Raw genomic sequence first — 23,096 nt, 5'->3', positions numbered from 1 at the left:
AAGAAAATGACATGAATATGCAGTATATTCACACAGAAGAACAGCAGTGCCTTCCTCTTGTAGCCTGTATTTCCTCAGCTCATTACTACATAACGTTTACATGGTACTTTTACATGCAAACTGCTTTACGTCTATTATCTCACAAGGGTGGCCAAGGATTGTTTTGTTCAGTTTAAGGGATGCTTGCACAATAGGGTTCCATTATAAACACTGACTGGCAGCTTTGTAATGCATTATAAGCTTCCGGTATTCTGGAAATATGGTCTGTCTGGGCGTTTAAATAATTGGATCCACTGTGTGACTTAATCCCTAGAATAATGTGGTGATTTATGACTGGATTTTACTGCATGCAGTTAAAGTTCTTTTAAAATTTGGAGGTCCTTGAATGGAGGCAATCTTCCAAAATAAGGACATGTTTATTTCTCTGAAATAAAGGCCCTTTTGCTTTGGTAGGCCTTGGAAGCAGAATACTATATCACTAGTAGGTGTAATTTGTATTTTCAGATGATCAATTAAAAATTTTAGCTCTTAACCAAATATAAATGTGGAATGTATTTTTGATCCCCTCCTAATTTCATATAAGACAACACAGTATATTTTCCATCACTTCACAAACTAAATAACTCATATTTTCAAGCTACAAAGGAATATAATTGTAGCACGACACTTTGTTCTAAAATGCACCTTTCTTTCTCAGTAAAAAAAATTGGAAGCTGCTAGTTCACTTGATCAGGACCTAACAGAAATATGATTTCCTCAATAAGTGGGAATTAAATTTGAACCTGTTCTGTAACTTATTTGAACCCCCTGAGTGTGTTGTCGCGATTTCCCATTCGCATGCTGAGAGTTTTCTCAGAGGCCTCCTGCACCGTTGCTTCAGACACAAAATGTTTCCTGTGGACACTGCCAGGATCATAAATTATTTGCTAATACAAATTCTCCTAATGGGGTCGTATGCGTGCTTTGACAGTAACTGGCACACAGTGTGACTTCACTGGATGTGGACATTGCTGCCGGTGAGACGGCAATACAGGTCTGGATGTCCTGTTCTCATTCTTCATAGTCTTACTCATAATGCCTCTCTTACCAGCAGGAGGATCGACGGTTTCCCTATTAAGGCCAGGGCAGTGGACAGTTTTCTTTTTGTGCCATAGCTGCACATGGAGGTAGATTTGTCCTTGTAGGGCATCAAGTGAAGTCTCCTAAGGAGTTTATGAACAGTCTGTGGACAACAAGAAGAGGAATGAGGCAACCTGTCCCTTAAAAGCACAAAATGGAACGAAAACAAGCCTATGAATAGAAATGTTTCTCGTGGAGAACATAGGCCTAGAAGAAATGAAAGTATTTCAATTCAACACAGATTTTATTTTCATCTTTAAAAGACTGATTATAAATTAACACTTCATCAAAGAGAGAAAAACAATTTCCTGGAGGTATAGTTTCAAATGAGACCCCCCTACTCCAAATGTTTGTATGTATCTACAATTGTAGACTAACTTCTGCTGTTACCACAGGATTCTCCTACAATGCTTAAAAGCCAAAGAGACCTAAGGCAGAGTTCAGAGGACGTTTCCCATTGATTACCATCACACTTCATCTTTTGTCTTACCGAGGTGTGAGTTCTCAGAAAGACTTTAAGTCTATTTAAAACTGACCTGCTATCAAAACCATCATACATTAGGAACCACAGGTTCTTGGAGTTATTTCTGTAGTTAAGTAACCCTAGAAAATGATGAAATCCTAGTTGGATGTTCCCAACAAGTCTCCAGAATTTGAAGAACAAAAGCATGTCCCCCAAGAGTATAATCATTCCATTCCAAAAATAAACCATTGCAATGGTATACAGAGTTACAGAATAAAAGTCAAAATCAAGGTCAGTATTGTAACTTAGTGGTAGGATATATGCTTAGCATGCATGAAGCCCTGGGTTCAATCCCCTGCAGTAATAAATAAAAAGTAAAGAAAAAAAAGTAGAAATGGAAGCCTTTCTATTTCTCTTTGACATTTTGCAAAGAACCATGTGTATCAATATTTATTTGAACAATTAAAAAAATCACTAGCATCACCAATCAAAGTTCAACTTGGAGCCAAACACAGTGTGGATATCTATTTACTAAGGGAATTGAACAAACTCAGGCTAAGAAGCTCCTAAAGCCAAGCTTTTAAGCAGGCATGGATATAGAAAACACAATCAAGCCAAGTTGGCTCAAAAATGGTTAGAGGGGTGTTACGGTTTCCTATGTGGCACATTGGCTTTGCCAGGGGAATCATGAGAAGAGGCGTGGAAATACCAGTGGTCTTCAAATTAAGCTGTTTTCCACATGTAGACTTACTTCTTTGATGTCTTTCTCTGGAATCCCATGCACTCTGGCATAGAAATACAAGTGTTCTTCCACCGTTACCAGGTCATCTAAGGCATCCTCCTGAGGGCAGTAGCCAACCAATGAGCTGTGAGAATCCACATGACCCAGCGATCTAAATGGAGATCAGAACACATGAGTTTCTAATAATAGGTCACTAAGTATTGGGTTAGTGGCTTTGTTGTGGTTAATACAGACAGAATTTTGACAAAAGGGAGAAAATACTCTTACTACCAGAGTCATAATTAAGGTTTAAAATAAACTTCAATTGCTTCAACAATCCCCTCCTTAGGTCACGAATATTTAATAATGTGATCATAAAATTACATAACAGTTTGTTAAAAATTATGTTGTGCTCAATAAGTAGAAGTATTCATTTGTACCCGCTCTTGTTCCTGATCAGAATGTTTCCACTGGAAGGAATTATGTCTCCAGTCAGCATCTTAAATATAGTGGTTTTCCCTGCTCCGTTCACACCAAGGAGGCCAAAGCACTGGGACGGGGAGAGAAAGAAAAAATATGTAAGCTATAGAGACATGTTGCTATTGTAACTTCTTCCTCCTCCTTGGGTGAGACACCTTCCCCGGGAGAATATAACACTAGAATTATTTCTGGAGAGTACACTACTCCAATGGCATTTGGTAAGACTTTCTCTTCTAAAACAAATGGGTATTGTGTATTCTTTTTCCTCTAAGCATCTGAACATCTGTATTTAGAGAAGGTCTGCTTTACATATGCTGTAGTGCCTCTTTATGTGACATGATAAACTACCCCTCAAGTAAGTTATGCTAGCGCAAAGAAGTAATTACAGTTATAGATTTCACATAATTTACAAAAAAATCACAACTCTATTGAAAAAGCCACTGATGCAATAATTTACATCATCAAATGAATTTGATGCATGCACTCTCCAGCTCTGCTCAGAAAACTAAAAGGAGGTGGCTGGAGACATGGCTCAGTGGTTAAGAATACTGACTTCTCTTCCAGAGGACCCAGATTCAATTCCCAGCACCCACATGGCAGCTCACACCTGTCTGTAACTTCAGTTCTAGAGGACCTGACACCCTCACACAGACATACATGCAGGTAAAACACCAGTGCACATAAAATAAAAATAAATGAACTATTTCTAAAAAAAAGAAAAGAAAACTAAAAGGAGATAGCCATATTCTTTTTCTTCTTTCAAAGCTACCTCCATCTTGTGTCTGTGAAAGACTTAGCAGAAGTGAATGCATGCTAAGACATCCCCTCTGAAAACAGCTGTCATTCAGGCAGACTTGCCAGAAAGCATCCTGAACAAGGATTATAGTCCTGCTGATAGTCCACTCCAGAGAAAGCAACAGTGGAAAGGGGTGCTCAGGACTTGCTATGTGCTGGAGGTGAATCTTCCCTGGCAACAGCAAATATTCATACAGCAAACACACACACACACACACACACACACACACACACACACACACACACACACACACACCTAGCCCATGAACATACTCAGAGCTTGAGTCTCTTTTTCTAGAAGACCAAAACCATCATCCCTACCTCTCCAGCAGGTATCCCAAGGCTGATGTTGTTAACGGCTATTATCTTTTTGTGGATAAGTTGATAGGTCTTTGTGAGTCGATGGAGCTGGACCAGGTCAAACTCAGCTGCACCACTCTCGACTCTTAGTCTCTCAGCCTGCACATCTTCGTCTTCATCTACTGTCTCCATGATGGGGGAAGATGCAAATTTTCTGAAGAAGAGCCTGAAATCCAGACCCAGTGATTTTATGTGACAGATTCTGAAATGATGCCACGCAGTCTGGACACTGTAATGCTCTCAATTCTCTTGGAGCATGCTGCCTACTATTAGGCTGCTCTTACATTTGTTACATTGTCCTGTTTAAATGACTTAAGTGGCAATAGCAGTGCTCTTCCCACATTCTCTACAACGCTTGTAAATAGTGTTTACTTTCCACATATGAAATGTTTACAGATCTACTGTTAACACTGAAAATACTGCCGGGCGGTGGTGGCACACGCCTTTAATCCCAGCACTCGGGAGGCAGAGCCAGGCGGATCTCTGTGAGTTTGAGGCCAGCCTGGTCTACAGAGTGAGTTCCAGGAAAGGCGCAAAGCTATACAGAGAAATCCTGTCTCTAAAAAACAAACAAAACAAAACACAAAAAAACCATTGAAAATACTAATTTCAGTAACAATGAACAAAACAATGCATGTCTGAAAGTCATCTTCTAACCAGGAGTTCAGAATCCTTAGTAGAACTCAGTACCTATGAGCCCAAGATCATCCATCACCTTATTGCAATAACAACTGTCTCCTCCTCCCTTTCCTCCTACTCCCCTTGCCCCACTTCTTTCTCTATTTCTTCTTCCTCCTCCTTCCTGTTTACTGTGGCAAGTTTAAAATGAGGTCTACACTCAACAATATTCTCTTTCCTCTCCTTATTTTTCCAAGGGGAGGGAGATAGAACTCAGCTCGGTACTGCTGGCAATCAGCAGGTCTCCTCTCAAAATCATCTATAATCCAAGTACCATTTATTCTGTATTCTCTTTACAGCCAATGTCTCATCTAAGACATAGTCTAAAGCCCACTCACGCAGTCTGTCTCCAAATATCGAAAATGCCTTGGAACCCTCAGTCATGGACCATTTTTCTTCCTATTTCTCTCTCTCCCATAAGCTTCAGTCTTACCTGCATTTATCAGTAACCCCAAACTACTCCTGTGTCTCTGTCTCCTGAATTCCAATCCGTACCACTTCTACAAAATCAAACCTGCTCATGCATCGTGTGATCACAGTGCTCTCTGGTCATTAACCTTTAGTAGACAGCCATAGGTTTGTTAAATAAAGTCCAAACCAGATCTCTTTACTAAGCATTCAAGAGATCCCATAACCGTCCAACCATACAGTAAGCCTAAATGACCTACTATTTCATCACATTTATTCTGTCTTCTAATCAAATTGAATAATTTTTCCTTAAGTCATCTACAATATTTTCCTCTTATTATTACTTAATTAAAATTTTATTTTAAATAAGTAATGCAGGTATATAATAAAGTCCAAATGGTACTAGAAAATAAACCATTAAAAGTAATCAGTATTCAAACAAAACTGACAATAAAGACAATCTATTATAAGGTAAATTTCTTTTTATCTCCCATGATAATATATTATACTCATTTATTAACCTTTCACTTTTATTTAACAAATATTAGAACAAATATTACATACGTAATTAGATCACTCACTCTCTGTGTGCACATGTATGTTTCATATTTGTGTGTGTATTTGATTATATATGTGCAAGTATACTTAACCATGCACCCTCATGCAGAAAAGGATGTTGGGTGTCCTGCTCTATCATTACTCTACACGTTATTCTTTGAGGCAGAGTCTCTCACTGAACCCAGGGCTTGCAGTTTTGGTTAGACTAGATGGCTAGCATGCCCCAGGGATCTGTCTGCCTCACCCTGCGGCCAGCAATGCTGGGGTTACAGTCATTTGCAGGGATATTGGTAGGTTTTTCACGCAGGTGCTGGGCATCTGAATTCAGCTCCTCATGCTTACACAGCAAGGATTCTCCTCCACTGAACCACATCTCCAGCCCCTGGATCATTCTTTCTAATAGCTCAATAGTGCTACATTTACGAATATAGGTACATAAATTAAGCAATCCCTAAATAATGGGATGCTGGTTGTTTCCACACTTTTGCTATTAGAAATGGTCAGTACGGTGAATAACTTTGCATATACAAGTCAGAGTTTGTGGTATCATCCGTAGGAACACTTCCTAGGAAGGCAGTGCTGGGTCGGGGTAAATATACTCAGACGCTTCCCTCTTTTCCTTTTGGATGTTCTCCTCACTTCATCCCAGTTATCTTTTTTGAGACCCACTGTAGTGGGTAGCCATTCCAGCTTGGTTCTGGAAGTTCCAACCCCCATTGAGACTCTGGCAACTGTCACGCCTACGAGGCGGGGCGAGGGGAGGTGCCTGGGGACCCGAGAGCTGGATGGGCCAGCGCTCGCTCTGGGCGCTCTCTCGGTGCCGGGACGCTGACCGGTGCAGATTGACTGTGCAGAGCTCCGGAGAACACCGCTGGACTGCATTACACCTTCCCCAGACCCTGCGACCTACCCATTACTTAATTTGTGAGTTACGCCATTAAATAAATATCCTTTTAACTACGTGGAGTGGCCAAAATAATTTCTCCAATAACCCACTGTCCACGCTACACACTCGAACTTCTTTTTTACTTCTGACCTTCAAGTCTTTATCATCTCCCTCAACTCGACCTTTTTGTTTATGTACACATTTTCTCTCCATCACTGACTTTTAGTCTCTTTAAGGCAAACAACTATGCTTACTTAATGTCCCTTATTCCACATCAATACTTGCAGACACATAGAAAGGCTGTTTACTATGACAACTATTTACTAGAGTTAAATGAATGATAAGTTACACTACCACGTGTTAAAAGGATTTTAATGTAGACCTCCTCAGGTTACCAGAGGAAACACCAGGATTACTGCTCATCCCTGAATATTCTGACTTGAATGTCACGGAGGGCAAACACTATTTTCATGTGGCTTACCTGAGCTTCTTTATCAGCCATTCATTGATGAGGAGTCGCAGCAAGAAAAACATGGTGCCCTGAGAAACCAAAGCCACAAACATTGCACCTAGCTTATCCATTTCGAAGGTTTCACTTGGATATTCCACGCCATATGCCTTTAAGAAATCCAGGACTGCTTGTTGCTGAGAGAGTTCAATCAAACCGTAGCCAAAACAGAATTGAGGGAATATCAGGAAAATTCGCTTCAGGGTTTCAGAAATAAGTTCTAGAGTCTGAAATAAAAGAAATAGCAAAATTTAGTTTTAGGATTCCAACAACTTGACAAAAATTTAAAACCAGGCAAGACATATGAGGGAGCCTGTGAAATTATTTCACACGCGTGCTGAAGTTGTATATTGTGTTTGCTCTACAAATGGCAGAATTTATCATCAAAATACAAGTAAAAAAAATGTTTTCCTCAAAGTGGCCCAAGGTATCAGGCCCAATCCTAGAGGCAAAAAAAGTCATTTCTAGACCTGCCTTAGACTAGAGGGCAGGTGAGCCTGGCCAGAAGGGTGAGGCCCAAAACAGCATCAGTGGGTTCCTGAGTGAGAGGTGGCTCAGGAAAGCTCCTGGAATCTCACCCTGGGAGAGACTGACAAGGTGAACTGAGATGGGAGGAGAGACAACAGATACCAAAGAGGCACAAATGGCTCCTTTTCACGTTATTCACACTGGAGGCCAACTACTTCCCCCTCCTGATTTTCCTTCCTCCTCCTGGAGTGTCCTTGTCTCTTGCTCACCTCGCTTCATTTCCTCTCTATTCTTTTCCGTTCAATTGCCTGGTACTGTTAGTGCTTCTCTTTCACTAATCATAATTGTTAGCTCTGAATGGAGAGTGATGCTTACAATGAAGTAGATTCCAATACATGATTGAAAGGGAATGAATTAGCTTCTCCCCCCACCCCATGAGTGTTCAAATGAATCCTAACCCACAGCCATATAACTAAGCCATTTTGTCACCACTGTACCTTAGGGATTTGTGAGTGAGTCAAATGTTTAACTGACCAATAAGTGCCATACAGTCTATCTGATCTCGTATCTATCGGTTTACTCGAGACCTAGCCAAAGTCAGTATTATTAACATTTAGTAAATACAATAATAAGCATGAGCCTAGATAGAGCTTAATTTTTTTTTAAGATATACTTTCTCCTTTTCTAAATTTAATAAAAATCAAATGATATTCTTTTCTATTTAAATACAGAGTAAAGATAATCTTTCCACGCGGAACATATCAAGGCTTCGGGTTCGTTTGCTGAAGTTGAAATGGCGAATAAAGGACCGTACCGGATCATTAGGTTTTTCCTTGGAAAGGAAGTACACCACCGACAAGGAAACAATGGAATTGATGCCAAAAAACAGGTTGACACAGACGTAGGTGATGAAGGCCATTCCTGTCTCATGGAAGAGACCAGCCAGCAAATACATCCAAGAAAAGGTTGCATAGCTGTAGGACGGTAATACCAAAAGTTAAAATTCTGCCTCCGTTATTCTGCTGTACAAAACAATGTAACAAAACTCAGACGCGCTTCCAAAGGGAAAAGCAAACACGAGCGACGGGTGGCGGAGTCCTGAAGCTAGGTCTCCATTTCAGTCCTCATTTTGACAAGAGACCCTCAAAGACGTTTTTGAAAATGACAGCAAGGAGCCTCTCTCTTAGAAAGCCCCAGATAGTTTTCCCGCCGTCACAACTGTAAATTAATCCTCTGCAGGGCACAGTGTTACCCTGTCCAGGCAAGATTTCTGCTGCTTAGAAATAGGAGTTCAACCTGAATGAGTCTTTTCCCTTAAAATCAAGGAACGATAATGGCATCATTGCAGGTAGTTAAGCAGTCAAGGTCTGGTTAGAAGACGGGTGGCCTCGGTTGAGCAAAGATGAGCACCTGTCATTTTTAAATAGAGCTAGAGACAGAAAGGCCCTATAGCTGCCCCGGTTTTAACTAAAAGATACTATCCATGCTTTTGCAGTATAACCAACTTTTCCATTGAATATCAATTACATTATGCAACTTGTATTACTCTAATACAGAAATAACGGTATACCCCAGGCGTCTCTAAAAGACAAATAAAAATAAACAGAAGCAAACTTATATATACCTTATAAAGCCATATATAGTCATCTAATTTGTCAATACATATGCCCATACACATTCATATGCTTCTGGTCACTCTAAAATACCCATTTTATGTAATTTAGACTATGTGTGTAAGTTGGCACAATACGTGGTACCCAGTAGGTGCCTGTTAGTGATAACAATGTTCATTTTCCAAAGTATGGTACTTACAGACTGTGGACTAGCAAGTGTAATATATTGCTAGTCATCACTCATGTTAAATGACCCCAAGACAATGGTAAATTTGCGAATGAGACTAAGGTCCTATGTGTCTGGGAGTGCTTACTTCTGTTAATTCTTTATTCATTGCTTAATCAGCAGCTTACCCAAACAGCAGAAGTAGAAGAGACACAGCGCCTAGATTGTTTTCATTATAGAAGGCAGGTAGCTTGAAAATCGCGATGACACCAATTGAAAATGCTACAGGGACCAAGTAGAAGACCTATGGATATAGACAAAACAAGGTTTAATATATGGCGAGCATTCTTTTTAAATCAATAAGCCATCTAGTTTAAAACTGCAATAATTTGACCTAGAAAAATTCTGAAGGAATAAATTTTTATGTAGCTTCCTGTTGCATGTAACATTCAGCTTATTTTGCATTTATTTCACTTTAGAATTTGTCTTCTCTGATATGAGGTCAAGGGAGCTTCCATAGAAGGGAACACAAGTCCCTGGTGTTCCTGCTGCTAGGCTTAAGACTTGGGGTCATTCAGTGGCAGAGGTTTCGGGAGAAAGATAAGAAAGCTAGGCTTCTTGGTATTAGAGTCAGTCCTCAAAGTATTGATTTCATTTTGGATGCAGCTGCTCTCTCACATGACTGCTTTCTGAGGTTTGGTTATCAGTGCTAGGCATTCTGTGCAAAACACCAGGGCAACAGTTCTCGCACGTTCTTGAAATCACAGGTACATGAACAAAAACCTCGGTGTTCTACTGGCAAGTAAAGACATTAAAGGCTGAAGAGTTTGCAGCAAGGTGCATGGAGTGTAGGTGGTGGTACCTCAATCTAAGGGTGATGGTCAGGGGGATTGTGTAAATGGTAATGAGCATCGGTATTCAGACAACAGGATCTCAGCACTAAGCAGACCTTCACAGAGCACACATTGAAGCTTCCTTAACATTTAAGCTCCCGTGAAGTCCTTAGCAGTCATTACCATTCCTCTGGACTTGGCTTCCACCACAAGCACATTTCAGACCTCACTGGATGCATTAACGGAATGGATATGTGGTTAATTACTCCCCAACTCTTCAAGCCAATGATCTTGACAACAACTCAGACAACAGCCGCAATCGCGGGCAAATGCATACTCCTCTGGGCTCTTGGCCAACCTTGGTACATTTGGAGTCAAGTCTGATCATCTGAACTTGGGGAACACTCTACAGAAAGGAGAGTGCTATCAATGAAATACACCCTTCCTTGTCTCTGGTAATCTCCTCTAGTGTATCATTCAGCAGGAGCTACTACTTTGAATTTTTCACTATTAGTTGATTAAATTTTTATAAGCTTGATTATTTGGCACAACAGGGTAATGCTGTTAAGCTTCTATTTTGCCACAGCAGTGGTTCTCAGACTTGAATGTGCTTAAAAATCACCTGGGGGATCTTGTTTGAAATGCATGCTTTTCACACTCCATTTCCCAAGACACAGATTTAATAGACCTGGAGAGGGGCCCAGGAATCTGCATGTTAACGTGCACCGTGGGAATCTGATATTAGAGATAAGCGGAGGTAGGTTTCTTTTCCCACCCACCATCGGATGAATATAAGCCAGATCCAATTGATTTTACTTAATTCGATGTCCTTGCAGTAATAATTTGAATAATTAAAGCAAATAACACTTGAATGTAAAGCTAATAGACTTCTATTCAAATTGATCCTGTCTCTCTCGCAACGACAGAAGTTACTCACCATGTCGTAGATGAAATTCGTCACCCAGTAGCATGTCACACCAATGCCAGAAATGTGTTGTAGTTGCTTGGCTTTGGTCTGATGCTCCCTGACAATGTAGGTGACAAAGCTGGCCGTGGTGACAGAGTAGCCCATCAGGATGGACAGCGCCACCAAAATATCGATTAAACTGCTGATTCTATCATAAGCAATAGGGAGAGGAGAGTACACATAAGTTTTTGGAACTCTTTTCCCTTCAGGAAGATTCATGACTAAAACTATCAACAAAACAGTACAAGAGCTGGCTGGGACACAAATAAGGCTTCCTGCAAGGCAGCCAGATACTATCTTCGACATGACTCTGCTGTGACCCCGGGAATAAATGTAGCACTCGCACATCTGAATTGGCTAGGGATGTGTGATAGAAAAGCCTCGGTCTCCAAGGGTTACAGAGTGTATGTAAGGGATATATAGATCTGGAGCAAAGGAACAGTACTTAAATGCTATGCAGGGAAGTCGAAATGATGAAGCACTTGTGCACTTGACTCATAAAAGCAGCAGATTCGGTGAATCTGCGGGCAACAGGCTCTGCTTGGCAGCCCTTCTCCACCCCCTCCCAGAGACTTCCTTTTATCCCAGTCAGTGACTTATATTACCAGCCTTCTAGATTGACATTCATTCGGATACCACTGTGATTTCCAATTATTGGGCATTATACAGACACTCGGCTATGCCAACGAGAAAGGAGTCATGCCAAGGCGAGAGATGTGCTTACGTGGCTTGCTCCTGGTCTTGCACCCCTGGATAAGGATGGCTGTACATCATGATCCCTGGGGGAGGAGAAAGTCCTGCTGTCAGAGGGCATTTGGTTGTCAGGAGCACCAGCTTCCATATGGATAATATACAATGCTTTGTTTCTTACAAGATGAGCCAAAGAATTATACTTCAAAGATTCTCATTTAAAGGAAAATTCTCCCCCCACCTGCCCCTTAATTCCATCAAGTTCCTGTGAGTACCGATATTCTTTTAATAAGAAAAGAAACCCTGCTACTTGAGCATGGAACCTTCTGGAAAGAGACAAGAACATACATTTCTTATACAGCACATGCCATACTAGATGATGGAACCCCATCTATGGGCTGGTGATCCTGGGTTCTCTAAGAAAGTAAGCTGAGCAAGTCGTGAGGAACAAGCCAGGAAGCAGAAGTCCCCCATGGCCTCTGCATCGGCTCCTGCCTCCAAGTTCCTGGCCTTTTTGAGTTCTTGTTCCAACTTTTGTCAATGATGAACAGTGATATGGACTTGTTTGGATTCAAACACACCCTTTCTTCTCTAAATTGTTTTGGTCACAGTGTTTCGTCACACCAATATTAACCCTAACTAAGCCAAATAGCATGTTAAAAAAATACAGTTAAAAAAGAAGACAAAAAATAAAGAAATAAAAAACGAGGTTGACCTCTTATTTTTATCACATTATAGGGGAATTTTCTTATCTTCTTGTGCAGATAGAAATTAATTCGTGGTCTCTGTTTTGTTTTATTTTTATTTTTTAAATAGGTTCTCATTGTGCTGTCTTGGTTGGCCTGGAACTCACTATGTAGACCAAGCTGCCCTTGAACTTACAGAGATGAACCTACCTCTTACTCTCTCCTGAGCACTGGGATTAAAGGTTCTGACCAGTATGCTCTGTAGTTTCTTCTTTTTTTTTTAACCAAGGGTCTATTTTTCTTTTGGCCCTTCTTAAAGCCTTCTAAACTATAATACAGACAGGGAAATGTTTGCCTTTTATTTATACTTTTTATTCCTGAAATCAAGAAGTATTTTTATTCAACCAAAGGAATCTTTGCAAATATAGTTTTGTCTACTCTGCAAAATGCTGTGGAATCAGGTGTTCTCATGAGTATCTATTGAAAGATGAAATAATGTATCAAGACTAGACCCCTGTATCATAAACCTCCCCACAGTCTCTACAGCATCCAACACAATGTTTGAAGTATATGACTGACCAATGGATGCTTATTAAAGCAAATCAAGCATTAAATTTCCAATGAGCATCTTCCTCACATGTAACCTATATCAAAAGGAGGCCTTTTGGGTGGTACCTATAGATATCAAACTCAAATGAGATGCTTCCTGTTGGCCATTGCTGCTAAGGCAACGGATAAGACTAAACATTAGCAGGGTAGGAGGAAGGCAATGCTGTATAACATTTGTCAGAGAAAACACACAAACCAATATTCTTTGGGAAGAAAACAGAATTTCCACATGAAGTTAACCACTAGAGGGAACCACATGAATAGAACAGATATTGGCATTGCCAATGAAAGCTAATTAAAGTATTCTATTAGCATATTAAGCTTCAGAATAAATGAATTTTACAGCTAAAGTAAAACCCCAGGTCACTTGGAGTCTAACAAAGATGCCTTCAAACAAGTAAAGGATGTTGAGAAAGAGGTGGTGAGACCAAATAGCTGAGTTTTATAGACAAGCTCTCTTGCCACGAGACCCCACACTCATACAGTGTGAAACAACGAATCTTTAAGAGTGGTACAGATTTCTTCGATGGAAGGAATAAAATGTCTAGCAGAGAGGGTAGAATGCTACCACTTTTCATAAGTTTGAATAATAAAAATTAACAAGGAATAGAAGATACACCGCTCTTAATTTATATATAAGTTCATTTAAGCTTTGTTTTTAAATTGAAAAATTAATTTCATTCTAGGGTCAGCATAAGTTTCATGCTTTCCAGATTCTTTCATACTCTGTAACTGAAAACTCAATGGCCAAGCCCTACAACAAGCCTGCCGGAGCCTAGAGCGTGCCTCCATTTGCCTTGGTCTAAGCAATGCACACTAATTAGAAAGGAAATCAGGACACGGGTTTCTGGAAGCCGACCCTTTGGGCGAGGTGGCATCGTCCCATTCTCTGCATCTTTGGTACTTCCCACGAGCTATTTCTGTAGCTGCTACACTTTCATTATCTGTCACAACAATACGTGTCTTTTGGTCTGAATGAAACGGCCCGCAGGAGGGTTTCCAACCGTATTTCAATCCAGGTTACACTTACCCAGCTTCAGCCACCATTTCATTTTCTTTACTACTTTTGACTTTGTTTCTTATTAATGTGCTGTACCTAAGAACTATCCGTCTTAGTATTTTCTTTCAAGCTCTTCCTGCTACGGAAAAAAAAAGCCTAAACAGTTGGGGGAAAACACTATTTCCTCTGAAAAGAAGATTCCGGAAGACTCTGCTGCTGGACCGTGTATCTGACACTATAGTTACTTCCGTAATTATCAGCACATTAGCAGACACCAGAATGGGGGGAGATGGGGGTGGGTGAGGGGTCAGTGGGGGGTGGGGGTGATGAAACAAAGGGGGGTGGGTCAGCTTTTATAAAAGATAGTTTGTGCCATTTATCCTTCCTAACAGGCTGGTTATTAGGCTGGGTTCTGGCCAGCAAATGTATTACTTCATTTTTCTCCCTCCTTATTATTATTTTTGTAGGATCCTATGGAAAAATAATTTGAGCAAGGCTCAAGGAGATGAAATGCTCTGATGAACAGTAATTGAATTAGAAAAAAATAAATCAACTTCTTTTAAATTCCTGCCCTGTTTAGAAATGATGTGGAGGCCTTTGGGGAAGCAAAGCTGAAGTGGACCTGGCTGAGTTTGGATAAAACAGCTGGGGACATAAGCAAAAGTAACAGGCAAGGCTTAGAGGGCCCCGAGTTCAAATCTCACCTTAGCAAATCAGTGAACACATGGGAGCAAAGAGTAATGCTAACTCCATAGAGAACTGTAAGGGCCAGCAGTATTTTGCACAACGTATGTGTCATATAAAAAGTGCCTTGTATATGATAGCACTTTGGGCACAGTGTAGAAGTTTGTGTTTTAAAAGTTTTGTCTTCCTAACTGAGTGTGGTGGTGTATAACTTTAATCCCAGCACTCAGGAGGCAGAAGCAGGCGGATCTCTATCAATGTCAAGGCAGCCAGGGCTACAGAGTGAGACCTTGTCATTAAAAAAAAAATTGCATATACAGATCCGTGAACAATAGTTACGAATATTAATCAGTCAGTTCTTGTCTGCAGATACATCAATAGTTCTGGAACATTTTCCATGAGATGTAAGGACTAGCCATGAGAGCAGAGTGGTAAGAAGTCTGGGTTTTACTCTCCTGACTTGATAAATGAGGAAACTAAATTAATCTGAAGGTAAGGGGATTATCCAGAACGTTCCACCTGGAAGGAGTTACCATTTCCAAACATTTCTTGGAGACCTGCAGTTTAGATGCTGTAAAACACCCACAATGGGAGGGGGGTTGGAATCAGATTCAGAGAGCATGTTCACACGGAAGACTGTAGAAAAGAACACAGTTAGAGATGCCACTGTGCAATGAGCCTACCGTGCCGGGCAGCATCATGCTCTGACATGTTAACTCTCAGCAGGAAGTTGTTGAGGCTGTTGAGGTAAGCCGGGAGGGAGTGGTAGCCTTCTGGGTCATACCACACCTGTCAAATATCAAAAGAAGACGAGGTCAGGGTTGTATTCGAGGAAATTAAGCGCTCTTAACATCTGATAGGATGCTTTGCTTTCAAGAAGAGCATCAATCTCCTGATGATTCGTTCTGAAGCTAATGAGATATCCCTGGAGGTTGATCATAGGCGGGTCTGTGGGTTTTCAATTTGCAGGTGGACAGAGGCTGGGGAATCAGCTATTTTGAGTAAGAGGACTGAATTAGCAGCTGCTCTAGACCAGCGGTTCTCAAACTGTGGGTCACTGCCCCCTTGGGGGCTGAACGACCCTTTCGTATCTGGCACATCAGATATCCTTCGTTTCAGATCAGATGTTTACGTTATGATTCATAACAGCGGCAAAATTACGGTTATGAAGTAGCAACAAAAATAAATAATTTTATGGTTATTATTATTTATGGTTATTATGAACGCAACACGAGGGACTGTGTTAAAGGGCCACAGCCTTAGGAAAGTTGAGAACCGCTGCTCTCGATTCTCCTGCAGGCAAAGCCTCAAGTGAACTGGGAAACCACTGCATCTCTGCCGCACAGCCATAGTGACCCTGAGACTAGAATGAAGACTCTGAAGAGCAGTGATAAAAACAGAGAGCAACAGATCAGAGGAAGGATTATAAAAAAATGATGTAAGCCTCGGGTCTTTAACTACAAAAATTGACAGTTTGGTTTTTAAAAAAAATTATAATTATTTTTTAATTATAAATAGTTTTAAAGGTTTGGCTTAAAACACTTTTTCACAATAATCTTGCGTATAACAAAGTTTCTTTCAAGGAGCATTTTGTGTTGTTTGTACACTGAAGTGCTTTTTGGTTTTTGTTATTGTTTGTGTTTTAGGGAGGGAGAGGAAATGTGATCTGGCTGGGGAAAAGTTAATTGAGTAATTAATAAAAAATGAAAAAAAATATTGTTTTAAAATCCCCCCGCCGGGTGGTGGTGGCACACGCCTTTAATCCCAGTACTTGGGAGGCAGAGCCAGGCAGATCTCTGTGAGTTCCAGGCCAGCCTGGGCTACCAAGTGAGTTCCAGGAAAGGCGCAAAGCTACACAGAGAAACCCTGTCTCGAAAAAACCAAAATAAATAAATAAATAAATAAATAATAATAAATAAATAAATAAATAAATAAATAAATAAATAAATAAAATCCCCCACTAACTTTATGTGCCTAGTTGGGGGAAAGTAACCCACAGGATGAGTTACTTCCCTTTCTACATCAAATGCAAGGTGTTTAAAACGCTAGTGTAATTCAATTTAAATGGTCTTAATCTAAAGTTGCATTCCGACTTAGACATTATTTCATATTAGGACCTCCCTTGATCATGAAAGGACATTTACTCAGGATGTGGAGAGAGGAGAGGAAGAAAAGGATGCCGAAGTCCCAGGATCCTTCTTTTCCACATCACTTTGGGACAACCTGGCCCAACAGTGTCTACTGAGTGGGGATGTTGTGAGAATGGAATGAAATGGTTTTTCTGAAAGGTGACCCTGCTGTCTGGCATACAACAGTCACTAAGTGAATATTAATTGCTTCACTTCCTCCTCAATTGTATGGGTCTCTCACACCCAGCGAGAAATGTTCAGAGGATATTAAAATTTTCTGTGACTAAAAATAAGTTAGCAAATAAAATCCCTGTAACTGCTATTTATCATCTGGGTAGCCATATGTCTGACTCAGTGACTAGCTTGTTTCAAAGCGTTTGTGCTATCTGGGAGAAGAAAGGGAAAACATTGGAATTATTTATCTCCAGTGATTAGTTATTATTCCAGGTTTGGAGAGAAGCAAGGCTAAATACACACATCCCCATTCTCTAAAAGGTCGTGACACATACATAAAAATGCATGAAGTGTAAAGGCACAGTGAGACAAAAAGGTGTAAGGATTACATATATTAACCCACTGCACACTGAAACTACGGAATGCTAAGCTCCTCCCTGATCTCTAACCTTCCAGATCACAGCACGGCTGGTTCCTTGAACAGTGTGGTTGAGCTCTCCCTGTCCTGCAAGTTTACAGAAAGATGGACATGGTCCATGCACTACTGCCCATCTCTCTCTTTACTTCTCAGTGATTCGCAGGACATTCACCTGCTTGTTATCCAGAGCGGAGTGCTTTCAGCTTTCATTTTCATTACTGAAAGTTTGAATGAATGAATGAATGAATGAATGAATGTATTTATCCTATGTCAGATGGGTGTTTGAGCTGTGTTTTGGTTTATTGTGAGAAGCACCACTGTGTACAGTGTTTACATGTCTTCCGGCTCTTATGTATCTGTGCCTCCTTAGAGTACATATATGCATCACACAGAATTGATTTTTATGCTTTGTGTCACTCACATGAAAATGCTTAGATATATCAACTTCACATCCCGATTTATTTGCTCTCCCAGAAGCAAGACCCGAATTTACCTTGGCAAGAGTTCTATTGACGGGAACTGCTGTTATATCAAAACGAAGGTCGTTAGTCAAATTCAGGCCGAAACTCCAACCTCCGTATCTACATAGAGCAACAAAATTTACGTTTGTTTTACTGGACAAAATCTTTTGAAGTAGATCTAAAATATTGAAGTAGGAGCTTATCTTTTCCTTTCCATCCAGAACACAAAACAGAATGAAGTAAGTACAACCTGATAAATATTTTCTACTGATCCTTCTTATATTTTACCTCAAGCAGACACCACAACTAAAGGGAAGCGGTTAAGGTAATTAAGGGTGGCGGCTCATGCCTGTAATTTCAACACTCGGGAAACTGAGGAGGTAGAGCTGTTTTGAGTTCCAAGGCAGCCTGGACTACGACATGAGATCCTGCCCAAAGAAAAATTCCAAAAGAAACACCACACTAAAGAACTTCATGCATGCAATAAGCGTTCTAAAAAAGAATGGCATAACCTAATTATTTCCACTTTCTGTCTCAAAACCCAACACGATAATGCTTAAATGTTCTTTTGAGGCAATTAATACTAGAATGATATCATCTATCATCTTTTTTCAAATCACTTAATTTCTGTTCTAAACCATTCTCCCTCAGCTTATTGGTTGTTCCTACATTTTTTCCTCTAAGATCCCTCAATGTGATGGTTTTCATAAAAATTGACTTTAAAAATCCAAGTCATAATATTCAGAATAGACCAGTTTAGATATTCACCAAATTAGGTTCAACTGAAATAATGGGGCAGTGCAATTTACACTACAATAGCCTCATGCGAGACGTGATGGCACAGAGATATAATTTTAACATGCAAATTATATCATAGCTTTTTGTTGTTGTTGGTTTTTTTTGAGACAGGGTTCCTCTATGTAGCTTTGGTACCTGTCCTGGATCTTGCTCTGTAGACCAGGCTGGCCTTGAACTCACAGAGATCTGCTTGCCTCTGCCTCCTGAATGCTGGGATTAAAGGTGTGCATCACCACCGACAGGCTCATAGTTTGTTTTTAAATGTGGATTTTCAGACTAGTTTTTCATAATGAATCCTTTTTATTTATAATAAATTTACTTTATCATAACATATTTGACCATATGAAACACTTAATATGCTTGAATATACAAAATATTTAAATATTTGTTTGTAATTAAACCCATATCTGTGGAAAATATTTACTTGTATATCTGTGATAGAAATCTCAGGAGAGAAAAATCCCAAAATATTAATAGTGGTTCTATATAAGTAGAAAAATCATGCTTTTTCTTCTTTGGCTTGTCTTTAACTTAATAACATTCTACAGTGAATGTGAAGAATTTATGCACATTGAGAAATGAAGGAGAAATGGAGGGAAGGAGGAAGTTTTGAGTAAGCTCATGGGCTTTACATCATGGCAAATGTGCAGGGGACCGGGAGACAAGGCCTTGCCACACACACAGACCCAATCTGCATTTTGAGAAATTATTACTGCAACTCAGGCCAACCGTCACAAAAAGTCATGCTTTGAAACTCCAAGTACATACAGGACAGTCAATAACTCCTATTGCTTTGAGATAAAAATAAGTACAGATTCAGCAATACATTTTAAGACTTTAAAAAGCCAGTGATTTTTAGTTTGCTCAAATGAATCCTGACTTAGTCATGACTTAAATTTCAATACATAAGACTATATACAGAACAAAACACACTGAACCATATAAATAACCACATCAATGATCAGATCAACCATCAGTCAATCAAATCAAAACAATGATCAATTTAACCATATAAAGAATTTGCAATTATCGTCTCTACTTTTTCAAAAAAAATCAGAAATCAATGAAATATGCAATAAACAAAATATTTTACCTTTTCTGCACAAAACGATTTGCAGTTGATATAAGATAATTTTCCATGTGGTTTCCAGTGAGGTTATAGATAACTTGGGAAGAATAAATTCTTCTATGAGGTGGGGAATAGTTAAATTTAGGGCATTCCTGGAAAATAAAATCAAATTAAGTTCTTCCTTTTTGTCCTGTGTAAGTTAAATAGACGATGCCAATGTCTCCTGCTTTGTCCTTTACTGCAAAGGCTGAGATGTGATCTAAGTGCCCTTGGACTCCCAAGAACTTTGGAGAAGAACTTGCCTACTGCCAAGAAATTGGAACAATTATTACTTATGTAGAATATGCACATGTGTTTAGGACTCACCTAAAGCAAATACGTGATCTTTCCTATGTTGTACTGACAAAGTAAACTTTTTTTTGAAGCAGAAATATGTCAAACATCTCAAGAATTTATAGGGAATAAGAAAGGAATCTGTCTCAAATTAAAAACTAGCATTATGAGAAGAAACTCTTCAAAATGACAGCGGTGAATTGAAAGTTCACACCATATTCGCTTTAGCTACCTAACCTAGGAGTAAGAACTTCATTAAATAGATTACATATAGATTTTACCTATTGGTTATACGAATATGTGTATTTATTATTTAAGAACTAATGTGGGGCTTACAGAAAAGTAACAAAGGTAGTGACGAGAGTTCTTGTGCCTCCTTGGACCACTAGGAACATCCTAACATATGGATTACATTTCTATTTCTTATTTACTTATATGGGATTTTAAGACAGGATTTCTAGCTCAGACAGACTAGCCTCAAACAGAGCTGAGGATTCCACTGGACATCTGATGCTCTTGCTCCACCTCCCAAGGACAAAGACTACAGCTGTGCCCCACTCTGCCAGCTTTGGAGCTTGCGTTTACACACTTATTTTTACACTTGGCTGTCTACACTTCACACGACCTAGCTCTGGTTTGGCTCCTGAGGCTTCATTGCCATATTATTTAACCTGGAGGAAAGCCTAGCTCCGCGTGGTTTTTCCTTTCATCACTCACACCAAGTCCCAGAGCCAGAGGCTCACAGTGCACGTGAGTTGGATAAAACTGCAGAGGCCTCTGAAATGCCAGAACTGGATTTCATGGTACATCAAGTTGCATCTACCCAAAGATCAAACTTCAGAATGGCATTGGCTTCCCGATTATTCAGGGGAAGATGCCTCCATGTAGACAGTACAGGTCTGAAGATTTTCATCCAATTGTATTATACATGTAAAGAAACACGTGTATTATAAAGGCACTGCTTGATGAAGTTTGACAAAGTGAACACACCCACATAATTAGCAACTAATGCAGAAGACAGAATCCCATCAGTACAAAAGCCTCCTTCTCACACTCCCGGCAAATCGCTACCATCCCTCAAAGAAAATAGATGAGGTTTTAGCCACTTAAGTTTTTTTTTTTAACGCAGTACACAAAACAATGAGTTTTTGTTGTTGTTGTTAAATTAGAAAAGGGAATAAAAGCTCTAAATGGCAGGAGAGACTAACAGTCAAAACTGAAAGATTCCAAAGATCTTTGTTGAATACTAGGTCTTATTGTTAGTAACTATCTTGCATGGAAATGCCCAAATGGGTTGTGCTCACTAGAAATATTTTCATTGCAAAGTGTTGTACTAGAGTCAGGGTACAACCTTCCTATACTTGAAGAAAGCCCTAGGAACGATAGCAACTCATCCTGCAAGAGAGAAGTTGGTGCCACTGTGATCCTTAGAGACCAATGGTGACTTTTCTTCAATAAAAATTTCTTTAACATTTTTAACTCATCAGATCAATTGCATAAGTTTACCAGTTCAATGTTGTTTGCATTTCATTTAAATCCTGACTACACCTCCTCTCCTCGAGGGCGCTCACTTTCATACACGATATGTATGTGATACGTACATCATGATTCAAACAGCAACATGGAATTTGCCCAGTTAACTTTGTTCCCCTGACAGTGTAGTGAGCTGATAGCTTAGAAAGTAAAGATCTAGATTCATAGAATAAAGATAAAGTGATTGTGGGATTTTTTTTTTTAAATTTTCAGGAAATGAATTTTGATGCAAAAACCTTTCCAAGTGTTGCTTGGGAACATGTGAAATTCCTCTCTAGACAGACAGGCGACCGACTTCCCAGCTGATGCTATGGTAGCCTGCCCACTATATTTTCAAATATGACAGTTAAGGCCACCTTTTGTGCTGTGAAGCTGAGCTTCTCAGCTAGAACGGAATTGAGACCAAAGATTCATTCTCAGTTGGGTTCCAAAAGGACCATCTTTTACATCTAGAAATTTGTCTTCAGTCAGATTTAAAACAGTGACCTGAAGTTCAAAGTCAATATTTTTTTGAGCTGCCTGGGCCCATATCTTTGAGCTACTAGCTTCCATAAAATGAATTATACTGACTCTTTGGTAACCTGAATAGATCTTTCAAGTTTTGCTATTTATTTTCCCTTCCCCACCCCACCCCCAGCCCCCGACTATACTGAAACAGAATTCTCTTTTACCTGGACATTGTCTGAACAGGAGCAAACACCAAAGTTGTCAATAGCTTCTCCACTCGTGTTCCATTTTCCCAGACTGTCTTTTTTAAAACACTGCCTGGAAATAAAAATGATGTCAAAGTGAGCTGTGCGTATGTGCACACATGCATGTTCTCAGTGCTTGTGTGGGAGCAGAGAAATAAGTAGTTGGTGTTGAATTCAGGTAGGTAGACCCAGGTATGGTTGATATTTCATAAGCTGATTATGCATTGCAACAGTGTTTTTGATTTGGCATTTAGTTGGGGTGAGAATTACAGGACAGCATCAGTTGACTAAGCAAAGTTGAACCATAGTGAGTGTATTTTCTCACTATGGCAGGACAGGACTCGGTGTCTCATTTGTTCAGTTTGTGCCTCTCATCCTCTCTGATGATGCACTAAAGCCAGGTTAATATACATTATGTGCTAGCTTGAAAGTTTAAATGAGCTAGGATGTAAATGTGAAAATGCCAAGAGTAGAGTCGGGAGCCTTAGATCTCAGGTTACCTATGTGTCGTACAATCTAGGCTTCCTTAGACAAATACATGAGTCCCTATGGTCCCTTGTCTCTTCATCTGTAAAGCGATTAATGGGGCTGGAGATGGCTTAGTGGTTAAGATAACTTGCTGCTCTTTCAGATGACCTAGGTTTGGTTCCCAGCATCTATATTGAGTGGCTCATAACAACTTATAACTCCAGTTCCAAGGGATTCAATACCCTCTTCTGGTCTGTGTGAGCATGAGGTGTGCATGTCATACACAGATGTACATGTAGGTGCTCACACATACACATAAAAGTAAAAGA

At 39.9% G+C, this 23,096-nt stretch overlaps 1 protein-coding gene across 1 annotated transcript in view; it reads right to left on the bottom strand.

Annotated features, from left to right (window-relative positions):
• The window catches only part of Abca12 (ATP binding cassette subfamily A member 12), a 165,477-nt gene that overhangs the window by 8,550 nt on the left and 133,831 nt on the right, over positions 1–23,096 (bottom strand). Inside the window, exons 36-48 of the mRNA XM_028870100.2 lie at positions 22,279–22,372; positions 19,766–19,893; positions 17,907–17,994; positions 15,376–15,481; positions 11,748–11,802; positions 10,994–11,171; positions 9,412–9,527; positions 8,259–8,418; positions 6,950–7,203; positions 3,900–4,104; positions 2,744–2,853; positions 2,334–2,475; positions 1,088–1,222 (exon numbers count right to left, since the gene is read on the bottom strand). Of these exons, the coding sequence (XP_028725933.1) occupies positions 1,088–1,222; positions 2,334–2,475; positions 2,744–2,853; positions 3,900–4,104; positions 6,950–7,203; positions 8,259–8,418; positions 9,412–9,527; positions 10,994–11,171; positions 11,748–11,802; positions 15,376–15,481; positions 17,907–17,994; positions 19,766–19,893; positions 22,279–22,372 (1,771 nt within the window). The remainder of the gene's footprint in view (positions 1–1,087; positions 1,223–2,333; positions 2,476–2,743; positions 2,854–3,899; positions 4,105–6,949; positions 7,204–8,258; positions 8,419–9,411; positions 9,528–10,993; positions 11,172–11,747; positions 11,803–15,375; positions 15,482–17,906; positions 17,995–19,765; positions 19,894–22,278; positions 22,373–23,096) is intronic.

Source organism: Peromyscus leucopus, chromosome 13, assembly GCF_004664715.2.
Source record: "Peromyscus leucopus breed LL Stock chromosome 13, UCI_PerLeu_2.1, whole genome shotgun sequence".
NCBI lineage: Eukaryota > Metazoa > Chordata > Mammalia > Rodentia > Cricetidae > Peromyscus > Peromyscus leucopus.
The sequence above is the reverse complement of the archived record's forward strand: the minus strand, read 5'-3'. Positions and strand labels throughout refer to the sequence as shown.